This window comes from Stylophora pistillata, chromosome 2 (assembly GCF_964205215.1).
Source record: "Stylophora pistillata chromosome 2, jaStyPist1.2, whole genome shotgun sequence".
NCBI lineage: Eukaryota > Metazoa > Cnidaria > Anthozoa > Scleractinia > Pocilloporidae > Stylophora > Stylophora pistillata.
The window spans coordinates 11578205-11599917 of record NC_142520.1 but is presented as its reverse complement, the minus strand read 5'-3'; the positions used below and the strand labels follow the sequence as shown (position 1 = coordinate 11599917).

The following is a 21713-nucleotide window of genomic DNA, read 5'->3' as shown; positions in this document are numbered from 1 at the left end:
TTTTTTATATTTCCGTCAGACCGAAACGTTCACGGAAATACAAGTTTACGTTTCGGAAACATATTTTCCTCTTGTTTCTGCTGATGTATTCAGACTTAGAGGGGAGGAAGTACAATGTTCTGTTTCAGAAACACCTTTTTTTGTTTCAGCATGCGCAGTAGTGTTTTTTTCTCTACCTTTTTCATTACTACAGAACAGGTTAATAGGATCTGATCGTGCGTTTTTCTATAACCCATACCAGACTTATACTGTTCAGTTGCGAAATCTGTACTTCATCAATATTATGTAAAATCACACATCTACTTCAGTCGATGGATCGGTGACACATAATTGATTTTTGTTATTTAAAAAGTACATCGTCTTCGAATGTCGTCCTCGTTATTTGAGCAAAATGTGCCTACAATTCCTTTCATAACAAATGAACATCAAAAAAATTTTGCAGCTAGTATATAGAAAATGTCAAATATGCTGAAGAAGATGTCTTGACTTATTCGCTGCGGACAGCCCAACGCGGGCCGTTAGTTGGGTGAGGGGCGTGATCGGGCGTGATGATTCATCCTCAGTCCGGTTGACACGTGCACTTGTAAGACGTTGCTTCTCAGTTAGTGCGGCAAAATACGCCTCATCCAGTATCACTTTAATGTTCCTCAGTTTTCTTCTCTCCCATGAAAGTCTTCTGACTTTTCGTGGTGTTGGGCCACCCCTTGGTTCTACTGCCTTTTCTTCGCAGCTTTCTTCCGACGACATATAATGTAATGCGTCTGGGGAAGACAGAATTTCTCGTGCCCTTTTCTTGTCTCCATCAGACAGCACTGTCGAGTTTTCCAGAGTATACAGTCGTAGAGAAAGTTTCTAAAGGGAATAAAAGATCGAGACAAGTGAGAGCCTTGTCAGAGCACTATTGAGAAGTCAAATAACTGCCAAAGTTGCCATAACTGCCATTTCAGTGACACAAAAAGCTCGATTATGAGCTTGCTAAGATTGAAATAGACGAAAGACACAAAAATCAGCCACTTAGCTCAAGCTTTGGAAGAAAACCATGTTGACATTGTAGCAGTTAAACAGCTATTAAGAAACTGATTTAATACACGCGCAGAGTTGTTACCAAGAAAAAATAATAACGGTATTAATCATATTTTCTCTTGTTGTACTGAATTTATGTGACTTGTCCCAAAACATAAGAGACAAAGTAGTAAACGTTAACAATCTGGCCTTAAATAATTGATGTAAAATATTTACCCTCTTTAAACGATTGCTTCGCTTGACTCGCCGTCGGTGCTTCTTAAAGCTGTTGTTTGCTTTCCTTATTTATCATCTCGTATAGATCTCCAATGCTGATGAACCGCAACTAATTTAAAACAAATAGATTATGTTAGTTGACGAAGCATGCTCTCGACACGAATTGGTAGAAATTACTCGGAGAAAAATTGGTTGCCGCCCAACATTATTTATTCAGCGATAGCACTTAACAGCTTTGGCAGTTTTTGACACGCTTTAAAATTTGACTTGTGTTCAAATATAGATTCAACCGTTTCAACCCTTCAATCTATTTTTGAAACAACATTTTTTTATATTGCTACATTAAACCAGCAATCTCGCCGAGACATACCATACGTGTAGTCTAGGGCGAATCAAGATTTGAATGGATGAATTTTACTTGTTAGTCAGCATACTTAGATTCGCTACAGGTAGGGTTATGACGCTAATTTGACCCAAGCCTACAAGCAGTCTCTCTTTTGCTCCAAAGAACGCCAGTGAGGACAAATAAGAAAATAAGTAAAAGTACTGGCAGAGTTTAGCTGGCGCCCGAAAGATGTGTAACGCACATTTTCGATATTTTCACCTTCACTGCCCCGGATTTTAGAGTAAAGAGACTGCTCGTAATCTATTTTGACCCAATTGTCTGAGAGGCTCGATTGCCTGTACATAGTACCTTCAAAACGGCTCTTATAAAAAAATAGCAACATAAATTCGATATGGCCAGCTGGTATCTTATTGGAGGAAGTTCCACTGCTCTTGTTTAAAAAGTTATGATAGAGGCTTACCTTTGATGGTTGACTTCCTCCACTTCTTCTTACCCTAAACTGCCTGTACTTCAATTAAGAGTTTCTTGGCCAAGGCTTGATTTGATGAACCATCGAAACTACACATACAATAGAGAAAAAGGAGAGGATTATGAATAAAGAAACGATAGCAAGAAAGGTAAGTATTAAAATGATTGTCCAAAAGATGCACAGGCTGCGATGAAAAAGTCATTCACATCTGCATAGAGCTAGACGAGTCAAATTAATCATTAATCAAACAAGTAAGAGAAAAAAGAAAAATATAAAGACAGCTTTTGAGCAGCAGTTAACAAATTGTCCTAAAGCAGATCTAGACAGACTAGAGTTGAGAAACATTTCTTCAAAGCCCTGAAAACTTTTTAACTATAAAGAATTGCGATTAGGTGGACAAGTTTAAAAAATTAAAAACCATCTTGGTTAAAGGTTCAAGACAAATGCTACGACGTTTCGACGTTCGCTTAGCGTCACTATCAAGTCAATAATGATTGTTATTTCTGTGTAAGTTTAAATAAAAATTGACTTGACTTAACTTGAATGAGTGAAATGAGAACGAATAAAAATATGAAAGAATTCCAAGGAGACACAGATAACAAGATGAAAATATGCGTGCTTTACATATTTAAATAGAGAACTTAAGTACCAGGCTATTTTGCGACGGCGACGGCGACGGCGACGGCGACGGCGACCGGAAGTGACTTTTTGTTCCGTTAGGCGTTCTGGAGTTGTCTTGTCAAGTCGCCTTCGTTTCGCGCGAACGTGAGAACCTTCATTTTGGCGTTGTATTCCGAACGTGAGTATTTTTCCCTCGCTAGCTTGTTTCAAACTTGTTTTAACATTTCATTTTGCTCTTGTTACCTTTTTAAAATTATTTTCTTTCATGTTGTTCAAATTGTATACTCAAACATAGATAAACACACAGACATCTTCATTTCTCGTAGCTTTGAGCAAAAAGATGTCGGCGCCCGCCTCCGATGGAAAGCCAAAGTAAGCTTAACTATTGCGTCTTTCGAAGACATTTCAACGGAAAATATTTTTATGTTTATCTTAATAAGTTTACATTTTTCCTCGACCCTCAGTCAAATAGATGAATTGTTCTGTTTTGCTTTTAGAGCTATGGAGTGGACTCAAGATCATAATGCTATTTTGCCTCGAGAAATCCTGGAGAGCGATTTGTTTTCATTCAAACAAGGAAGTGTTGCCTGGGGAGCAAGGTGGGAATCGATTACAGAAAAGTTAAATCAAGTGAAGACACTCTGTTTTCATTTCAAAGATAAGAGGGCAGTAAGAGACCGATGGGTTCTTCTCCAGAAGAAGTATAACGCTATGATGCATCAAGAAGAAACTGCAAGTGGAATATCCATGGACGACCTGTCTAAAATAGATGTTTTGCTTAAAAGAACTCGTCGGGAAAGAAGAAAGCTTAAACAAAGTTGGCGATGCTCAGTCAAGAAAGCAGAAAGAAGATAAAAGCAAGGTAGAGGACATAAGGCAGAAAGCTTTAGAGCGATACAGCGAAACGAAAAAGCGCAAGTCAACAGAGAATGGCAATGAATGCGAGGAGAAACCAAAGCGCCAAAGGAGAAGAGCTCGCACTGAACCACTAGTTGAATTCATGCAAGAGAAAGTCAAGACTGAGCGAGAATTACGACAACAAGAGCTGGATCTAAGAGGACTAGAGCTAGAGCAGAATCAGCAGGCGATGGTGACTGTCACACAGCAATAAAAACAAACAAATCAAGCCATTCTGTCGGTTATTCAAAAGCTTCTTTAGAAGAAAGAATGACATTTTCCCTAAGTATGAATATGTACATTCAGTATTTATTTGTTTCGGCGAAAAGACAGGTATTTGTTGAAATCGATGTCTTATTATTTACTTGCGTTTTGTGAATTGGAAAAAAAACGAAGTTCATTCATTGTTATTGTTACAAGTTTGATCACCTCTGCATTGTTGACCACCAGGAAGAATTCAAGTACTTAATGAATTTATGTTTAATTAAAATGGCCTTCGTTTCTGCTCGGTTTATAAAAGAGAATTTATCTAAAATAATATTGCAATGAAAGAGGGTCTAGACCGAAAAACTCTGAGGCTTTGTTTCCATATAGGCAGGTAACAGTATTATTAAGAAGTGCACATGCAAGATACATTTTTCCCACTCAACTCATTCCAATTTTCAGGTTTTTCTTAAAATCCAAAAACTTGAAGTCATAATTGATGTCACCAAAGAGCCACTCCACAGTTACTCTAACAGAGCTCATGTCAAAATTGTATTGTTCCAACATCGGTGTTAGGACACCATGGCGAAATGGGGCCTGTAGGTGTACTCACAGCGGATAGGCGGGATCACCAAAAACACTCATGGGTTAGCCAGTTGGGGAAAATGCATTCCTTTCCAATTCCTGGAGAAGATTGGAATCTACCAACATGCTTGCATCATGTTTTCTCCCCTCTGTATACCAAGACGGATAAATAAAGTTAATAAATTAAAGAAACTTTATGTGGCAGCTTATATTCATGGCATCCCAGTGAACATAACTTACCGACAGGCCCATACGTATTTCCAGTGAGTCCATTTGGTAAAGCGACGGACTGAAACCTGAGGGAATGTACCCGTTTATGGCCATTGTACACTATTGTTTGGTGTTGGCCTGGGCGAGAAATTGGTCTGACTGTTGCATCAATAAACCCAAAGCAGTTGCTGAGAGGTGCACCCTTTGCATGAGTAACATCTGCATACTCCTGTAGCATTGGTGGAATCAATTTATCAAAATTCCATTGTGAAATAGGATGACTATGGCTCAAAAAAATATGATCCATCATTGTATTGGTAATCATACTTATTTCAGGAACTGGTCTTGCGAAACGATGAATCATGTCTGAATAGCGACATGGATACGAGAAGCGCTTCAGAAGCATACTAAGCCCTTCAGTTTGGTCACACGTTGTTCTTTGTGGACAGCGTATAGTGTCTGGTAATTGAAGGACATTTCCCAATAACGTTATGTCCTGTTTACCCAGTCTGAACTCTGCTAAACACTCTGATTCATCCATCTGATCGAAATCAAACTTAAGGTAGGAGCTGTAAGGGATTTCTAGATTCTTGGAACTGTAACTTTCGTACAAGGTCAAAAATTCTTCGTCACTGATGATTTTACCATCGTACAAAAAAAGAAGTAGGTGTCTCGTCTCACTGAAGGATGACATGAAACTGCGGTGCATGCCTTTGAAATATGACTCATTAAGGATTATTCATCACATTGCACGCAGCGCCCGTGGGCAAGATGGAGCAAATCCTGCGTTCTAATTGGCTACTCGAGCAGGCAAGATGGGCCCATCTTGCCCGCTCAGGATTGCCCGCATTGATCCCGCGCATGAAAAAAAAGAGAATAAGAACTACGTTCGTAACTCTTGGAAAATTTCGGCAACGGAAAGGCAAAAAGCGGCAGAAGATAGTCAAAACAAAGAAAATAGAAGCAGTTCTCGTGAGTTTGTTGTGCAACAAACACAGTTGGCTTTCTTTCCCAGCTCTCGAAGGAAAAAGGTCATTCTTAACTCGTAATAAAGCGAAATCTTTTGTAATATAATAAATCCTTTATTAAACAAGCTTGTCCGGTCAAGATGGCTGGATTTTAGCCTTGCTCCTTTTCAAAATTTTATGCACTTCGACTTCGTCTCGGTCTATAAAAATGCAAAGAAAGAACTCGGCCAATATCCAGCCATTTTGACCTCACGCTTGGTTGATAACCCATATATAAATTATTCACACATGAGAAATTGCTCAAATATTATCAGTGCTATTTATATCATTGTTATAGTGTGTACATACTGCACTGTAATTCAGCTCTGCCTACAAAAGAGTTGATTAAGCATATCTATCTGTCTATCTATCTATCTATCTATCTATCTATCTATCTATCTGTCTATCCACTTCTCTTTGTCTTCTTTCCTTTAATCTACATACCAGTATGTTAATATCGTCTCAAGCAATAGCTTAGAAATTTAACCTTGCTTTACCACAAGAAGAAAATCCAATGAAACTGAAAATTTTTCAAAACATAAGAATTCAGCTGTTTTTTACCTTACTAAACCGAATTCTCATAGGGATCGATAATTCCTAATTTCTAAATTCGATGACGTCACGTGAAAAGCAAGAATTAAATCCCCTGGTTCAATAGCCCCGGACGCTAAATCAAAATTTTACGGTTTGCTCTACTCTCGAATTTTTTGACGAAGAATGGCTGGATATCATCAGTTACTCGTCAGCACTGAAGCGGAAATGTGAATTAATGCAATAGCGCCTGGAGAAGCCCAAAGGAAGGGGAGAAAGGGCTTAAACTAGCCCAGCAGCATTGATAAATCTCGCTTTCCCGATTTAAAGAAGCAATAAGTTAGAAATCCAAGAGTAGCATTTTTAGAGGATGGGTTTATCTATAATTCAAACTTAAGAAGGAAAAGTTTAAAGAAGTATATTAGTAACCTTTGGACTGAAATGAGGAAAAGAAGGACAGTTTTAGTTGAAGGCCTATTTCAACAGCGATCTCTTTCAACAAAGAAGATCGACACAACATTTCAATCACAATCAGATGCGATGCTTGATAAAACTTTCGGGGAAAAATATTTTCGTGACTAGCGGGTACACGTCCATAGAGAGACAAAGAATTGAATAAATGATCAAATAAAGAAAAGTTGAATATTAAATAACTTAATGATTGCAATAATGGTGAGTAGTTTTAAGGATCAATCTACAAGATTTTAACCGTTCCATGTCCTTTTTGTAGATGCAAATTTACCTCTAATGAAAGAAAAAAGCTAAAACAATTATGGTTATAGTGATGTAGATAACTTAACTCTCCCCTTTCAGCTTTCAAGGCCGTTTTTACAAACCTCAACGCCAGTGGAAGAATTGGTCCAACAACGCTAGGCAGTCATTACACAGGACGGGATCATGACGGGCAAGTCACACTGTCCAGAGGAGTTCAACATTGGACTGTGCCGTACACTGGTGACTACAGAATAGAAGCAATAGCAGCTGCAGGAGGGTACGATATACGCGCTAACAGTATTCAGTACCGCGGAAGAGGAGCAAGAATGATTGGAACGTTCCGCTTCAACAAGGGTGAAGTCATTGAAATACTTGTTGGTCAAGAAGGAGGAATAAACACGCACTCTTACTCTTCTGGAGGTGGTGGAGGAACGTTTGTGGTGAGAGGAGCCAACAAACCTTTGATAATAGCTGGAGGCGGAGGAGGGGTAGATAGAGCTCGGTCAAGACATGAAGGATGTGACGCCAGCACAAACACAACAGGGAATCCTGGATACAAATCATGGTCAGGGGGGAGCAATGGACATGGTGCACAGACTGCTGATGATGGATGGTCAGGTTAGGGTATATCGTGATGATTCCTTTCATCTCAGCTTTTCATTTAATGTTATATCATAATCATATGATAATGTGCGCTCTAATTAGCTTATAATTTATGAAAATGGATGGGTGATAGAGATGGTTCAGGCTGACTTCATTGGCGGCCAAAATTTCACATCGAATTTACCCGCAAGTTTCAAAACTTTGAAGATTGTTTTCCCTTTAACCTTTTGGAGCTATATTTGAAAAGAAAATGTGCTAAAAAGATAATCATTTCTAAAAACAATGGGGGCATGTAACTCTTCAAAGCGACGGAATTAGTTTTGGAGTCGACAAGACTTTCTATATGCCAAACGCGATGTGTGAATGTGGCTGAAAACAAAACTGAGTTTTTTTACTTCAATTGAGGCTTCGCGACGTTGGGGTGAATGTTAGTTTGAAGAGTTGCTACACGTATGTCCCAAAAGTGTTGTTCAATAGATGATTTTCCTTTGAAATCGTACAATTTTTAAGATTTTCAACACAAAGCGACGCAATTTCCGATCGTCAATTCTAGTAACCAACAATTCAAGGAGGTGAATCTATCACGCGGGACTCGTCATTTTAGGAAATTTCCGCTTAGTATTCTGAACGGCCGGTATTATTTTTAGTGTTGCATTGATAACTCCGAACGCTCCCGCTTGCGCTTCAAGCCACTCCTCTCTTTTACTCTCCACACTCTCCGCGTGCACCATAGCTCGAAATATGCATCGGAGGCACATAAATCTTTAATAAATCTCGGATAAAATATGAATATCCCGAGATAAATAAAAACATGTGCGATGCGCTGAAATATACATATGTGAAAAATAGAACTTGCTACGTATTTATAAAAGATCATGTCTAAAAATTAAACTATGTAGTTTTAATCTATAAACAATCAACAACATCTATGTTACTTCTCACATAAACAGTAATTCCGCCTTTTTCCCTCAAAACCACTCTTGACCAGTTCCTTTCCCGTCTGAATATATTGTAGATCTGTATGCTAACAATAGATTCAGGTTTATCTGGCTCAAGGTGTATTTCGGAGGCGACGCAAACATCAATATTGTTCTTCTTTAAATGGTCTTGAGTGTACAGCCTCTCTAAACCGGTTCTTTGTTTTAGTTGGGTTACAAATGTTCGTAAATAAACATTTTGAAACAGCAAACTCGCATTTCGGGCTTTGCTGACTTGTTGATGAGGTCGATTGTCTGGTGTTTAAAATAAGGAAATGGTCTCTCTGTACATGCTTAGCCGTGGTTTTTGGATGTCGCTGAGTGATTAGTCTGCAGAGCAGGCGTTCTAGTAAAGTTTGGGCGAAAATTAGACCGCGCGAAAAATGGAGCGAGAAGAAAAATTAGGAGGTGGGGGGAGGGGGAGAGGAGAGAAGGGAACACCTGCCAGCACTTATTGATGTTTTCAAATACGTCTCCAGATGATTATTGTGCATTCCGAAATTTGAGATTCGAGAAAGCAATCACGGAACGGCATATTTCCAGCGGAATTAAAGGTTAACACACGTGGAACGATGTCAAATACAAATAATAACACGAGCGTTCATGGAATCAAAGGCGAAAGATTATTGTGGATTTTGTAATTGTTGTTTTCGAGTTAAATTCGGAAAACCAAGGACAGGAAAGTCTTCTTTCTTATCCTTCGAAAATATATTTAAGGCATCGACACGTACAGTTATAAATTTAGGACAACTTTATAACTTTATAAAGAATAAAACAATCAAGATTTCAACCCCATCTAAGTGTGTAAAGGAAGGGGCAAAAATACCTTTAACGAGCCCTTCTTGGCGAAGATCGAAAGCTGCCAAACTAAAAAGTCTTTCGCGCAGTCATGCCAGGACCAAACAGCAATTCGAACTACGAGAGCTCTGCTTCTCCCATTGTAATTTGGCTTCATGCTCCTGCTTTGATGCCCAAAGAATTCTCTTTGGACACTTGGTCCTCTAGAATACTTTTCAAAGAAAGAACAACGATTACAGTACAGTTTTTCGTTAGCATCTCCTTCCTCACGGCTACGCGCAGTTGGAATATAAGGATTTTACCAAAGCCAGTCGGCAAAACAGCTAGTAAATAGCCCTTATAGACAAGTTGCCTCAAACTGTGTACTTGTTGAAGTTTGAGATCAAATCGAAATTCAGTAAACGACTCCTGATAAATCCAAAGAATTGTTTAGGGCCCTCGTGGGGTCTTGTACGAAGGATTCGGCTATTTTAAAACTGCTCCAACGGTTGTGTAATGTAGCGAAATTGATGTCTATCAATCAGACTAAACACGAAAAGCCAATCAGAATCGTTCGTTCGTCCGCGAATGAGTGTTTGAAAACAACAATAAAGGCTGGCAGGCGTTCCCTTCTCTCCTCTCCCCCTCCCCCCACCTCCTAATTTTTCCCCTCCCTCCATTTTTCGCGCGTTATATTTTTCGCCCAAACTTTACTAGAACGCCTGCTCTGCAGCCTACTGAGTGATGACCACTGGTATCCGATAAGCTTTCGTGTTGTTAAAATTAATGCGTCTTTACAATCCTCAGTTTCTTGAGATTTTCAGAATGCCATGTAATCATTTCATAAAATGTAACGTTTCATAATTTGGTCGGCAAGGTCATGATGGATGGTCGTCTAGAAGGGTCTCAATAGAGGGGGATAAGGTGATGTTGATGGTTGACGGTTGACAGTTGAATTATTTAGGTCATTTTAGGATTGACGGTTAATTTTATGGAATGTTGTTTATCAAACGGACTAAACGCACGAATTTGGCAGTAAATTTTCATAATGACCCGTTTGTAAAGAACTGTTAATTCATGAGACCTTTTATTGATAAATGACTAACGTTTTACGACACCGAAGTGTTTCCAAACCAGAGGCCAGTTCTGTCGCTAACCAGTTCTACTTGCAAATAGAATTTAAAGGACTTCCATAAATGTATTTCTTTGATATATCAAAAATTTTATTATAAAAAATAGAACTTGACCCTAATTATGGCAGCCGCATGGTTCTCAATGAAGGATATCTGAGACATTTGACGGCTAACATTGGTTTGCTTATTTGGCAGCTGACGGTAAAAATATTGCGCTTTTGGCGCGAGGTTATGACGCACGGGCCGAATGCGGCGCGGTCCGTGCTACGATTCATGATTGTAAGCCAAATATCTTCCCGTCTAGCCTGATCAAACAAGATTAACCACCTCAAAAATTTGGTTTCACATTAGAAGGAAGCGATGCACGAGCCACACTGAACAATCACGATAAAGATCCTGCAGGAAAAACTTTTTTATTTGTTTTTTCGTGTCAGAACAAGAAACCCACAGTTCATTAACCCGTCCGACCCTGCACACGTCAACTTTCACTTTGATTTTTAATGGGGATACGCCCGCCATTATACATATGTGAAAAATAGAACTTGCAGCGTGTTTATAAAAGATCATATCTAAAAACTAAACTGTGTAGTTGTAATATATAAACATGAACAACATCCAGGTTACTTCTCACATAAACAGCAATTCCGCCTCTTTTACCACAAAACCACTCTTGACCAGTTCCTGTCCCGTCTGAATATGTTCTAGATCGGTATGTTCACAATTGATTCAGGTTTATCTGGCTCAAGGTGTGTTTAGGAGGCGACGCAAACATCAATATCGTTCTTATTTAAATGATCTTCGAGTGTAAAGCCGCTCTAAACTGGTTCTTTCTTTTAGTCGGGCTACAAATGTTTGTAAATAAAAATTTTGGAACAGAAAACTACTCGCATTTCGGGCTTTACTGACTTTGTGTAGATGATATCGATTGTCTGGTGTTCAAAATCAAGCAGCGGTCTCGTTGTAGAGGCTTAGCCGTAGTGTTTGGCAGTGTCTCTCTGAGTGATGACGACTGGCATGGTATCCAATCTATAAGTATTTGACGGTTGATTGTTAATTAGTTTAGTTTAGTTTATTGAGATTTGCCACTGAAAAATACAATTTACAAGTAAATACATGAACAGAGACACGCAATGAATAAACAAAATTATAATGGCAGGACTACAGGGCGAGTACCAATTGACATTTGTCACCTTACAAAATACAAATAATAGAAAAATATGGGTTACATATGCACTTATGTAATTTGTCTACAGTATAAAATAATTTGCCGACCAACTGCGACACTTATTTAGGGCGGAGTATAAAGCATGAGCTTTTCTGTATAAAACCGCTTAACTAAGGATTTAAAGTTATGTAAAGAGCTCGCTTGCTTAATGTTGCTCGGTAAATCGTTCCATAATTTAATTGTGCGAGGAAAGAAAGAGTTTGTAAAATACCGCTGAGTACGAGTAAATAAATGGCGGATGTTTGCAGGATGATGACGTCGGGTTGGTTATGTATGGTTGGCAGGAGGTAGAAGATGGTCAAAACTAGCGTTGATAAGACCTGACCTAATTTTGCATAAAGTGACAAGATCATGGACGTCTCTTCTGAATTCAAGCGGCAGTAGGCTAAGAGTTTTCAGTCTCGTAGTGTAGCTGGTAATCCTATCTGGGTGATTTAGTATGAATTTAGTAGCCCGTCGTTGTATATTTTCGATTAGCCTACGATGCTTTGCTGTGTAAGGAGACCATACAGAGGGTACTTACTCGACGATTGGGCGAACTAGGGCAGTGTACATCATTTTCAGAGTTGATACGTTAACAATGTCTCTGCCGCATACACGCTTTACAAGACCAAGAACTTTGTTACACCTGGCACATATTTCTTCGATGTGCGTCGTCCATGATAGTAGAGTAGTGACAGTCACGCCTAAATCCTTGGTGTCAGCAGGCGAGTCCAAGGTCTGGCCGTCTAAATGGTATGTATGCTTCTCTCTTTGGCGCGAGGTTCTCTTTGACATGTGTAGAACTTTACATTTGTTAGTGCTGAAAGACATACCGTTGTCGTCACACCAAGTTTTGGAGTTGTCCAAGTCAGCTTACAGGAGGGAGGCGCATCTATTGGAAACAAGAGGGTGATATAGCTTGCTATCGTCCGCAAAGAGGCCAAGTTTACTTCCGTAAGTAATGGGGCACGACATGTCATTATTGAAGACCAAAAATAAAAGCGGACCCAGGATGGAGCCCTAGGGTACTCCTGATGTGACTGGGAGCCAGTCTGAGGATATGTCGTCAACAACAACTCGTTGGTATCTGTCAGAAAGATAGCTTGAGAACCACAACAAAACTGGACCGGATATACCAAGGAGCTGAAGGGTCGAGAGGAGTAGCCTGTGTGGAACCTTATCAAATGCCTTTGACAGGTCAAAATGGATTACGTCCACTTCTTGGCTATTGGTTAGTTTGTCTAAAATATCGTGATACACATCAAGTGGTTGCGTTTCTGTGGATTTTCCTGGCTGGAATCTATGCTGGAGTTGGTGAAGAAAAGACGATAAATGAGGGTAGCAGTGATTAAACACGCATCGTTCCATAACTTTGGAGACAATGCATAAAAGAGAAATTGGCGTGTAATTCTCCGTTAGTGTAGGATCGCCCTTTTTAAAGACGGGTGCAATGTTCGCGCGCTTCCAATTTGCTGGAAAAGAGCCCGTAGACAGCGACATGTTGAACAGCCTGCATAATGAAGGGGCAATTTCAGCAGCAGTATGTTTTAGGAGTGAGCCATGGATGTCATCTTGTTCGCCTGCCTCACTTAGATCAATATTCGACAAATTCTCCATCACTTCAGCAACTGTAAGCATAACATATTTTGGAATGTCGTTTAGAAAAGGAACTAAACGCGAATTTGGCTGTAGATTTTTAGGATGACGCGTTTGTAAAGAACTGTTAATCTATTACACCTTTTATTGATAACTGACCAACGTTTTACGACACCGGAAGTGTTTCCAAACCGGAAGTCAGCTCTATCGCTAACAAGTTTTACTTGCGAATAGAAGTTAAAGGACTTACATAAATGTATTTTTGTGATGATCAAAAATTTTATTCATAAAAAAATGGAACTTGATCCCAATTAATGCAATCGTATGATTCTTATGTAAGGATATCCGAGACATTTGACGGCTAATATTGGCTTGCTTATTTGACGGTTGACGGCAAAAAATCCAAAAATCGAATGGGTTAGCATCCCATTTAAATATAGTTTCGCTTCTGTTTATGAAACTCCTAAAATATATTCATTATATTTCAGGTGGTGGTGGTGGCGGGTTTTACTCCAGTGGAAGAAGTGGAAAGAATTTTAATGGAATAAAAGGATGGGGTGGAGAAGGTGGTAAGGGATTTATTCGTGGAGGGGTGGGTGGAAGAGCCAAGATTAACGATGTCGATGGTGGGTTTGGTGGAGGTGGTGGAGCTCATGGACAGGGAGGAGGAGGAGGAGGAGGGTACTCTGGGGGAAGCAGCGGAAATGGTGCTTTTGATAGCTGTGGGGGTGGGGGAGGCTCTTACAACGATGGAAACAACCAGGACAATGAATGTTGTTACAACAACGCTGGTCATGGTCAAGTGACTATTACATTCCTGGAGTAAAAAAGTTTATCTAATATGATAATGGCACTTAGTATTGAGCTTTCATTGATTGGCATTCTAATCGACTGATAACACTCAGTTAAAGTGCCAAATAAAGTGTAAATTTTTTTTTTTAACCTTCTGTGAAACCCAAAAGTCACGCATCTTATTTTTCATTTGATTTACTTTTAGCCATCATTTCTTTCGGTCATCTATTACATTAACTGAGCTCGGTGCTTTTTTTATTGTTGAAAAGTACAAATAGGGTTCTAAAACTTGAGATAATGAAGGTAATTTTTTTCAGAAGTCGAGTCTCACTCGTTATACTTTTTTACAAGGGTCTTAAGGAAAGGTCACAATATCGCAAAGACCCATTATCACATCGTACAACATAAAACGATGAGAAATAATTCCAGATGATTATATCTTCTGGAAGCCTAGGATCGAGTTTTGCCTGTTTTTTCAAATCAATCCTTTGATACGAGTCTTCACTGACCTTCTTTTACCGATGTTCAGTGAGATCAGTGAAGGTTTTGAGATCAAACAGTAAAGACGCCTATTACACTGTAAAAGTCTGGAGTCAGTATGGCTTTTCGAACGCAGCACTAATCTTAACATTGAGAATGTGCCGTCAAATGATGAAGACTAGCATGAGGGGATAATGACACGCACGATTTTGTCAAAGTTGAGATCCCTCCCGAGCCCTTCGGGGAAGGAATCGTTTGAAAACTCGTATAACAACCGGAAAATTCAATGAGTTGCTACGTCAACATTGTACATTTGCGTGTGAAATTGTAAATTAAGGACCAGAATTAAGTAGGAAGTATTCACAAGTATTTCATTGAACGACAGTTGTTAAAAAGTATTGCTAGTTTCGTAAAAAAAGGTCCTTTCACTGTGTGAGGTATACATATTGCTTAATTATTTGAATAACGGAATAATATTCCCTATCTCTCTGTAATAATAATTTATATCATACGCTTTGACAGTCTGTTCTGAATTTAAGAAACACATGGTATGTATTTGGTAGAAGTACTTGTGATAACAGAAAGATGTCATTGCCATCGGCGAAAAAGGTGTCTGTTTGACCTATAATCTTTCCGTTGAATACTGAATTGTTTTAGCACACCTATCAAGCAATTGCAATAAAGACCACGGGCTCTTACAGGGAGCTAGTAACATTTGGAAAAGAAACATTTTCTTATAAAGATCTTGAAGTAGAAGATAAGTGTCAAAAGGGTTTTATGAAATGGCAGCAATGTCTGTGGTGGGACATTACTTACATTTACTATTAAGGAATATATTGTTAAATAAGCAAACGTGACGTTAAAACTTTCATTCAAAGCTGTTGCTATTAATTAATTCTGGAAACTTAGTGCAAAGCTATTAATAAAAAAAAAGCTCTCCAGTATATTGTTTGTGAACTTCATGGTCTTGTAATGGAAATAATTCAAATTTCCTTACAACTGCTGGCAAATAATGTGACGTTTTAGATTTAAAAACACAAGAAAAGAAGAATGATAGCAAAGGGACAAGCGAAGAAGTCAAGAGTCAAGATGACTTTCGCACAGGTTGTCGAAATGTCAGTCACGACCACCGACAACAGTCCTTCTCAGGACTAAACTTACCCTGACCATCACATTATACTTTCACATGTTACCCCCGGGTTCAAGTCATTTACTGAAGAAACAAACCTTGACAAAATGACAGATTTAAGTGGATGGGGGGAGGGGTGGGGGGAATGGGGATTCCCTATATTTTGAGACACCTCACAAAGTTACAATTTATTCCTTCCTTCCTACCACCAAACCTTGTCTGTGAGAAAAAAGGGGGAGGAGGGGGGAGGGCGTCTGGATCAAAGAACATGCATTTGTGATGAGAAGGTCGACAAGGAAAATGACTTCTACATGTGCGAGACAGACACTTTACCCTGTGGGAATCTAAGCCAATGACAATATAACTAACATTTCTAACTACTATCTGTAATGTAATATTTGTAATGTTGATGTTATATCCGAGAAAAAAAAATGTATGCGTCTGATTATGGAGTTCCAGATCATGAAAGTGAGTTACCATGAAAGTAAGCTTTCATAGTTTATGGCTGACTCATTTATCAGAGGTGTTAAATCAAAGTTGGGCATACCATCAATTCCCGAGGATAGCCGTGTGCTATGAAGATATAAGAAAAGGAGAGCAATTGGAAAGTAAAAATACGACCCCTAATGTTTTCCGAAAAATATGCTGAAAAATTTGGGTAATATTTATAATTGTGATAGAGGTTGAATACAACGTGCGCTATCATTGGTCAAAAGGGCGTGCTTTATAGGAGTTTATAGTTCAGCACTAAATTTTCTCCGATTCTTATTGGTTTAAATTGATCACGTGACGCGATAGTATCCAGCCGTGGAGAGACACTATCAGCCCTTATAGTTCACCACTATATTTTCTCTGGTTCTTATTGGTTTAAATCGATCACGTGGCGCGATAGTGTTCATTCGTGGAGAGACACAATCAGTCCATATTGCCCACCCGCGGAAAATACCCTGATGGATAGTGCTTGTCCGCGGAAAATACTTGGATTGATACTACTCGTCCGTGAAAAGTTTTGAATAGTTTGACGGCCGCGGAGTTAGGCAGATCGGAAAAACAGTAACTTTTCAATTCTGAGAGGTATAACATATTATTTAGCCAATGTGTGGTTGCGAGCTATTGAAATTTGTGACAGGCTGTACGCATGAATAAATATTTGATTGACCTGCATTTAGTGGGTTTAGACTGTTTTTCAACTGGTGCGCGGAACAATAAAGACAATAGAGTGTTTATGTCTCGGAAGTATCGGTCTGATAGTTGCCCCTTGGAAATTTGATGTTCTTAAAACTAGCATATTTGCCCTCGAAGCTTCGCTTCTCAGGCAAACATTTGTTTTAAGGACATCAAATTTTCGCGGGGCAACTGCCAGCCGATAGTTCCTCGACAGAAATACTCTTTTGTGTCTGGCGTTTGCTCGTTGATTAATTGAAAGTGAAATTTTGGAATAAGTGAGCGGGCAGAAGAACCAATCAAAGGTTTGTAGGCACGCCAAGCGCCGGGATTTGCAATATTACAACGCGTGCAAGGACGAAAATCCTTAAAGAGAAAACGGAATGGACAACTTGAGTTCCGAAGGCTTTCATCCCCAGTCAGATTGTAAAGTTACGTACGGTAATAAAAATCGAACACAGCTAACACTTGTCTGGTAGATGTAGTCTCGTGTTTTTGTGATCCATTCGATTTCCCTACAGCTGAATAAATCAAATCATCCGGCTGTAAATAAGAAACCATTGGTTTTCACCACGTGACCTCAGTCCTCGACAACCGTCGTTAACCGCCATTGTAGAGCCCTCAAAAAGTAAACAGAGACGTTTAGAATCAATGTAACTTTTTTTCTTTATTGGCGATAAAAAAAAGCTTGGGAAAAGATCCAAAAAGAGTATTTTTGGCACCTAGTTCACATTGCGTGACGTTTCAGAACTTTTTCTTTATTGAATGTTGAAATAATCATTCTACCCCCAAATGCCAAGTCATTGAATGGGAAAACACCAAACCCGGTAGTCGCTTATGTGTTTTTATTTAAGGAGTTTTTTCAATTGTGGAATTGTTTTGACATAGAATACAAAAGACTTACTTTAGTCAAAATTGGCTCCAATGGCTAAGAATCTACGTACCCCAAGGGAAGTTAATGAGTAACATTAGAAATAATCATCCCTAATTAGTATCTAGATTTTTCTCTTCTTCTTTTTGCTTTCTTTTTCCGTCGTTCTTTCATTTCGTTTTGATCACTGTTTCAGAGAAATTACTCTTTTAAAATTCCACAAAACAAGAGGCTTGTAATGGGCACATCTCATGCAAAATTGATGTTTGAAGAAGATAGTAAACATGAAACGGTTATGAATCTTATTATCCCGCCTAATTTTGATTAATAATAAATGACGGTAAGAATAAAACTTCGCTGTTCAAGAACCTAGCAGTGCCAGAGATGGGCAACTGATGGTTGCTACATTTTACTCACTTTATTGAAAACATTTTTAAAAAGCAAACTACCGTGATAGTGGGTTAAGAAAGTTTTTTTTTTTTTTTTTTTAACAATACTCTGAAGATGGTCCGCCGTCGCTGCCCGATGCTCGCTTTCATATTTCTTCTTTTTCCGTTTGGAGGTTGGTTCTACACCTTAACAGTTGCAAACCATGGTGAGTTAAGTTTGACATTGTTTTGTGTGGGTTAGATGAAAACGTAGACTTTGGCAACTCCGAAGCCTGCAAATCTGGAGTTGCAGGAAAGCAAGGGCCCGAAATTTAAGTGAAAAAAATTTGCTATTGTCAATAAGAGTAACTAATTAGAAATGATGAAGAAGGAAACCACAGTTTTACAAAGCGCTGAAAAATTAAGAAACTTTCAAAACGAGTTGGAACAAACTCGATCGTGTGCGGGAACTTCATTTGGGGTATTTTGGTTGAGACTTTTCCGCGACGTTTCCTAAGTCTTGAATTTGTACAATATTGATTCCGATCAATTTCATCATTAAACAATCAGAAATACGCAATAAAAACTATCTTTTGGAGAAAAAGAAATATTTTACCTGGCTGTTATTAACCAGCAATTCAAATCAAGCTTGCAGAGAAACACTGATGAATTATTCGGATGGCAATGAATAAGAGACACTCAGACTTTTGTAACTTGAGGAGAGAAAATCAAATAATGTAGTTATATCTAAAGGTTTTTGATGCTCAAGATTTATCTGTTGCAGTTTTTATTTGAGTCTCTAAAACCATTAGATTCGTAAAAATACTCATTGCGTTAGCTATAGCAAATGGAATGAGTAAGAAAACTCTGAGTAGCACTTCATATCATCGTAGCTTTTAACAGCAGGTGGTTCAAAAGTGTTTGACTTCAGTTCTATCTCCATGTCTTAAAATAACAGAGTATTCATTCGAATCGTTTTATGAACGGAAGAAACAAAGGTATCCCTAAGAATGCGGAACACAAGGAAAAACGTCTCGATTATTATGATTTTTACATGGAAACACCTTCACGTGTTTTTGATCAATGAGGAAGACCACCGTAATATTTTCCATCATTTACCTTAGAGTCTTCAACTTTCAAGAGAACTAAGCCATACATACATACCTACATATACTTTATTAAATCTCGAATTTGGAGTAGCTAAAGGATAAGCTAGTATCTTCGAGTTACAATTATAATTCTAAATACTACTAAAATGTAAAATGTAAAATGTAAAATCTAAAATGTAAAATCTAAAATGTAAAATCTAAAATGTAAAATTGTAACAGTATAAAATTTAACTATGAGAAAGAGTCATACTGTAGAATCTTCCGCTTGAAATCAGAAAAGTCAGACGTTCTAAAAGAGTCGGGAAGAGAGTTCCTTAGTTTTGAAGCCATATATGAAAAGGAGTGAAGACCATAAGTAGTAGTTTTTGTAGACGGTAGAGACAAATTATAATTTCCGCGTAGATTATAGGATACTGACCGGAAACTAAACATATTCCTCAGATAGCCTGGATAGCAGTTAAAAAACAAGCTCTTGTACAATATAATTAAGAAAGTCTGAAGGCGTCTTTTATACAGAGATTTTGAGTTAACTTTGCTCAGTAGAGAGTCATAGGGAGAATTATAATCCTGCAAGATAACTCTAAGAATTCGCTTTTTTAAAGTATCTATCTTATCAGTACTACGTGCACCACAAAAGTGCCATACAGACGAACATCATCAAGCTAGTATGAGAATTATTTATTTCCGTTATCGCTTCCTTCATTTGAGAAATACCCTATACCTAAACAATATCTTTGCTTGTCGAAACTCCAGGAAGCTGTTTCAAACAGACTACTTTGAAAATTTTGAAAATGGGATTTAGTCTACCGCGAAAAATTAAAAAGCAAACAAAAACTTCATCAATTATATCGTAGAGACGTTTGTCTCAGTATCATGCCCCCTAGGCAGTATTGTGAAAACTTAGACGCAATTTATTGATATGCCATTATATACTCAGCCTGTGTAAGGAAATAAAAGAACTCCTGCAGGGTAAGGTAGGTCCGTGAGAGCACCTTTAGAAGCAAAAAATTGCCTGAACTAACTAACACAGGACGAAATACCACGTTTCCACATCGCCATTTTTACGATGAGAGATGTATGACCTACAAGGTTTTTGCGCTACCTGGGTGCGTTGCGAGCTGTGTTGCAAAGAATACACGCCTTCTGACGACCCGCATGAATGTTATACCGGGCGATATCGCGCATGCAGGGAAGATGTAGATTTGACATCACATCAGTGTTACATCCAACGCGTGGAAGAAGAGGAAGACGAGCCCGTGAAAAAACCCAAAGACCTGTACAAAAAGGAGAAACGACAAAATCCCGATGTCAGCCCTTACATAGACCCACCCATTTTTGTCTACGCCGATTTTGAAGCGATGATCGAGTCTGACGTTACCCATGTCCCCATCTTGGTGCGCGCCGAAACGGGGGACTCGGACGAGTGCCACACCTTTTACGGTCCAGAATGCACTGGGGAATTTTTGGAATTTTTAGATACCCTGATCTACGGCACGGACACTCACCCCATTCCTAAAGAAGAGAGCCGTGACGTCATATGCATATTTCACAACCTCAAAGGATACGATAGTGTTTTTTTACAAGCACAACTCTTAAAAGAACACCGAGGATTTGAATTCATGATCCCTAACGGAACGAAACAGTTGTCTCTATCATATGAAGGAGTCCAATTCAAAGATTCCTTCTGTTTCATTCCATCTTCGCTCGCCCAATTTTCCAGCACGTTTGGAATCGAAGAACTGAAGAAAGGGTTTTTCCCACACGCTTTTCACACTCCCGACATTGCGGAATATGTGGGTGCCTTACCGGATCGCATTTATTTCGACCAGCGTCCATGTCAGAGAAAAAAATGACCGAGTTTGAGGAGTGGTACAGAGAAGAATCTGCCCGTTGTCAACCGCTTGCCGTGTACGATCTAAAACGTGAATTGATCGAATATTGCGGTTCGGATGTTAAATTATTGAAAGCCGGATGTCAAAAACTTGTGGCCGAATTTCTCGCGGTCGCTGGCTTTGACCCGCTCGAAAAAATGCGTCACCATCGCCCAAGCGTGCAATCGCTACTGGTGCAAACGAGTCATGAGGAAGATAGTATCGCCTTAGAATCGTGTAGGGGTTGGCAGGGGGCTCGTCCACCGCATTCTTTGAAATCTTTAGAGTGGTTGTTGTGGGAAGAGAGGCGGCGTGGAATTCGCATACGTCACGCAAGAAATGGCGGTGAAGTGGGCTTACGTTTGGCTCGTCACACCTATCACGTGGACGGATATCACCAAGAATCGCGCACCTGTTTCGAGTTTCAAGGGTGTTTGTGCCACGGATGCCGTACCTGCTTTCCCGATAGGAAACAAGTCCCTCACTGTACCAGGGATTTAAACGTGGAGGCGCTAAGGCGTCAGACGGTTCAAAAACTCAAAGCGTGTTCGTGACGCCGGGTACACGGTCGTGGAAATGTGGGAATGCGAGTTTTCCGATCTGAAAAAGCAAGTTGGGGAGTGCCGTGACTTTGTATCAGGTTTACATCTGGTGGAACCGTTAGAACTGCGCGAGGCATTTTTTGGTGGGCGTACTGGTGCCGTTTCGCTCTATCATCGGGTCACAGGCGATTAACAGATACGTTACGTCGACGTGACAAGCGAATACCCGTGGGTGAACAAGAATGGTGTGTACCCTATAGGGCACCCCGTC

At 39.3% G+C, this 21713-nt stretch overlaps 1 protein-coding gene and 2 pseudogenes across 1 annotated transcript; 1 reads left to right on the top strand and 2 right to left on the bottom strand.

The window, feature by feature from the left end:
• Positions 1 to 487: 487 nt before the first annotated feature.
• On the bottom strand, positions 488 to 2151 carry LOC111319289 (uncharacterized; annotated as a pseudogene).
• Positions 2152 to 4070: 1919 nt separating this feature from the next.
• On the bottom strand, positions 4071 to 5265 carry LOC148737130 (uncharacterized; annotated as a pseudogene).
• A 1214-nt stretch (positions 5266 to 6479) lies between these two features.
• Positions 6480 to 15216, top strand: LOC148737129 (uncharacterized). The gene is made up of 5 exons (XM_088749265.1): positions 6480 to 6483; positions 6923 to 7441; positions 13605 to 13844; positions 14911 to 14936; positions 15046 to 15216. The coding sequence occupies exons 1-5, from the start codon at positions 6480 to 6482 to the stop codon at positions 15214 to 15216; spliced, it is 960 nt and encodes a 319-aa protein (XP_088605391.1).
• The last annotated feature ends 6497 nt before the right edge of the window (positions 15217 to 21713 follow it).

Coding starts and splice junctions, on each gene's coding strand:
- LOC148737129 (XM_088749265.1), top strand. Junction 7,442..13,604: donor TGCTGATGATGGATGGTCAG/GTTAGGGTATAT, acceptor ATTATATTTCAG/GTGGTGGTGGTGGCGGGTTT. Junction 14,937..15,045: donor CTGAATTTAAGAAACACATG/GTATGTATTTGG, acceptor GAATTGTTTTAG/CACACCTATCAAGCAATTGC.